At 44.1% G+C, this 1,998-nt stretch overlaps 1 protein-coding gene across 3 annotated transcripts in view; it reads left to right on the plus strand.

The window, feature by feature from the left end:
- The window catches only part of LPIN1 (lipin 1), an 85,115-nt gene that overhangs the window by 52,915 nt on the left and 30,202 nt on the right, over positions 1 to 1,998 (plus strand). For all 3 annotated transcript variants that reach the window (XM_019520758.1, XM_019520760.1, XM_019520759.1), the window contains 2 exons: positions 17 to 110; positions 1,371 to 1,440. In XM_019520758.1, the coding sequence (XP_019376303.1) occupies positions 17 to 110; positions 1,371 to 1,440 (164 nt within the window). The remainder of the gene's footprint in view (positions 1 to 16; positions 111 to 1,370; positions 1,441 to 1,998) is intronic.

Consider the following 1,998-nt stretch of genomic DNA (forward strand, 5'->3'; position numbering starts at 1 on the left):
TTTTTTTTAACAACAGATCAGTTCTTAGAGCATGCAGTAACGTATCAGCAGTTTGTGGACAATCCTGCCATCATTGATGACCCCAATCTTGTGGTTAAGATTGGAAACAAGTAAGTATATTTCACAGGAAACAAATTAAGCCCTGTAGCAATAACACTTGTATTTTTGTAGCACTACCTTAGTGCTTGCAGCAGCTCCACCTTTGCTGAAAAATGGGTTATTTTCCTACTTTGAAAAAGTCAAATCTCCAGCTACTTCTTCCTCTTCTGCTGCCTAGTTACACCTGCCCAGAAACTCTTGGCAGCTAGTCACAGTAAACCCAATTTGCATTTCAATGGATAGCACTGAGTGCTAACTGCATTCATAATCAATAGAATTAAAATGAAATATCATGTAAACCTTGCTCTTAGATTGGGATTTGGCGTATTTGAGCAATGAGCACTGTGGTCTGCTCATGACTACTCCATACATGTTCTATGAGAGGAATATTGCATCCTAATTTCCTGGGTGCTGATGTGGTCTTGGGAAAATTGCCTATCTTCTTTGTGCCTTCTGTGTAAAATACAGGTAATGATACTTGCCAATGGTGTAGGGCAAGGGTGCTCAACCTCCAGTCTGCAGGCCAGATCTGGCCCATGGAGCCATGTTGTCCAGCCCATGGGGCTCCCCACTGTGCCATACATTGGGCCAGCAGGACACAAAAGTTTGAGCACCACAGTTGTAGCATGTTGTGAAGAGAAGATTAATCAGTGAAGACTTAATGACGTAGTGTTCTTTAGGATCACATCTATACTGCATCCTTACTGAGCTTGTGACTGCTGTTAAAAAGTATGGCCCGCCCACTTGTCCAGGGTAGGAGGTGTCCAGACAGAGCAGAGGTATGCTGTGAGGAGCTGTGCAAACTACATTTTTATGAGTAGATGTGTAACACCTCTCAGGATTTAGTCTTCTATTTAAACATGGAAGTTGAAGGTACATTCAATAATACCACAGGAGAAATTCTACACCTTACATAACCCAGCCCTTAGCATTTGTATAGAGTGTTGAAGTATAAGAAACAATATGTGTGGCTTGTAGAAAATGTAGGTTATGCTGTAATAATGAGCTTTGGCATAGGCATATGGAATGGATGTTCAATACCATTTCTCCATGATTTCCCAAGAACCTGTAGAAAATACTTGTGAAGACCCAACTATATTAGTCAAATTAGATGGGTCTTCTGATGCTCATCTGGTCCAAATGTTGTTGTTTTCTTCTTTATTTTAACAAAACTCTATCATATTAATCTACTGTATGATGCATATTAGGTTGTGGATTGGAGTCTTTGGGAGCATAATGTGGAACAGTAAGTTTTTTGTTTGGTTTTGTAGATACTACAATTGGACAACAGCTGCTCCACTCCTCCTGGCAATGCAAGCATTTCAGAAACCTTTGCCAAAGGTAAGATTGAACATGGAAGTCATTTGGAATAATGTCAGAACTGTGGCATTTTGCATTTCCATAAGAAAATCAAGTTCACAAATACAGAAAAAGTAGCCTTATTGTACAGAAGGATATGTGCACAGAAAGTAGCTGCTTATGCATAACCAGCATACTTAGTTTCTGCTGAGAACCTGGGGCCAAATTCAGCCCCAGAGGCCATGTCCACACAAGCGTGGGCATTTGTTTCCCTGGGGACACGAAGCAGTGGCACATCTTGTCCCTGGGGAAGCCCTGTGCTATGAGCCTTCTGGTTTGTGGCAGGTTACCCTGAGTGGGGTTGGTGGGCCTGGGTCCAGCACTGTGCTGGCCCCAGAAGCCTTACTTGGGGTCCTGGGGGCCTCCTGGGGCTGCAGTAGCAGTGATTCTGTCACCTGGAGTCTGGCTGGCAGACAGAGTATGGCTCTGGGTGGTGCATGCTGCCCCTGTGTGCCCCACTCCGGTCTTTTTTTTGCATGGGATTTTTGACCCCAAGATCTCCCAGGGTCACCCTCTCCAGCCCTCCCCCCCCCCCCCACC

The sequence above is a fragment of the Gavialis gangeticus genome, unplaced genomic scaffold (genome assembly GCF_001723915.1).
Source record: "Gavialis gangeticus isolate Ggan-Ray unplaced genomic scaffold, GavGan_comp1, whole genome shotgun sequence".
Taxonomy (NCBI): Eukaryota; Metazoa; Chordata; order Crocodylia; family Gavialidae; genus Gavialis; species Gavialis gangeticus.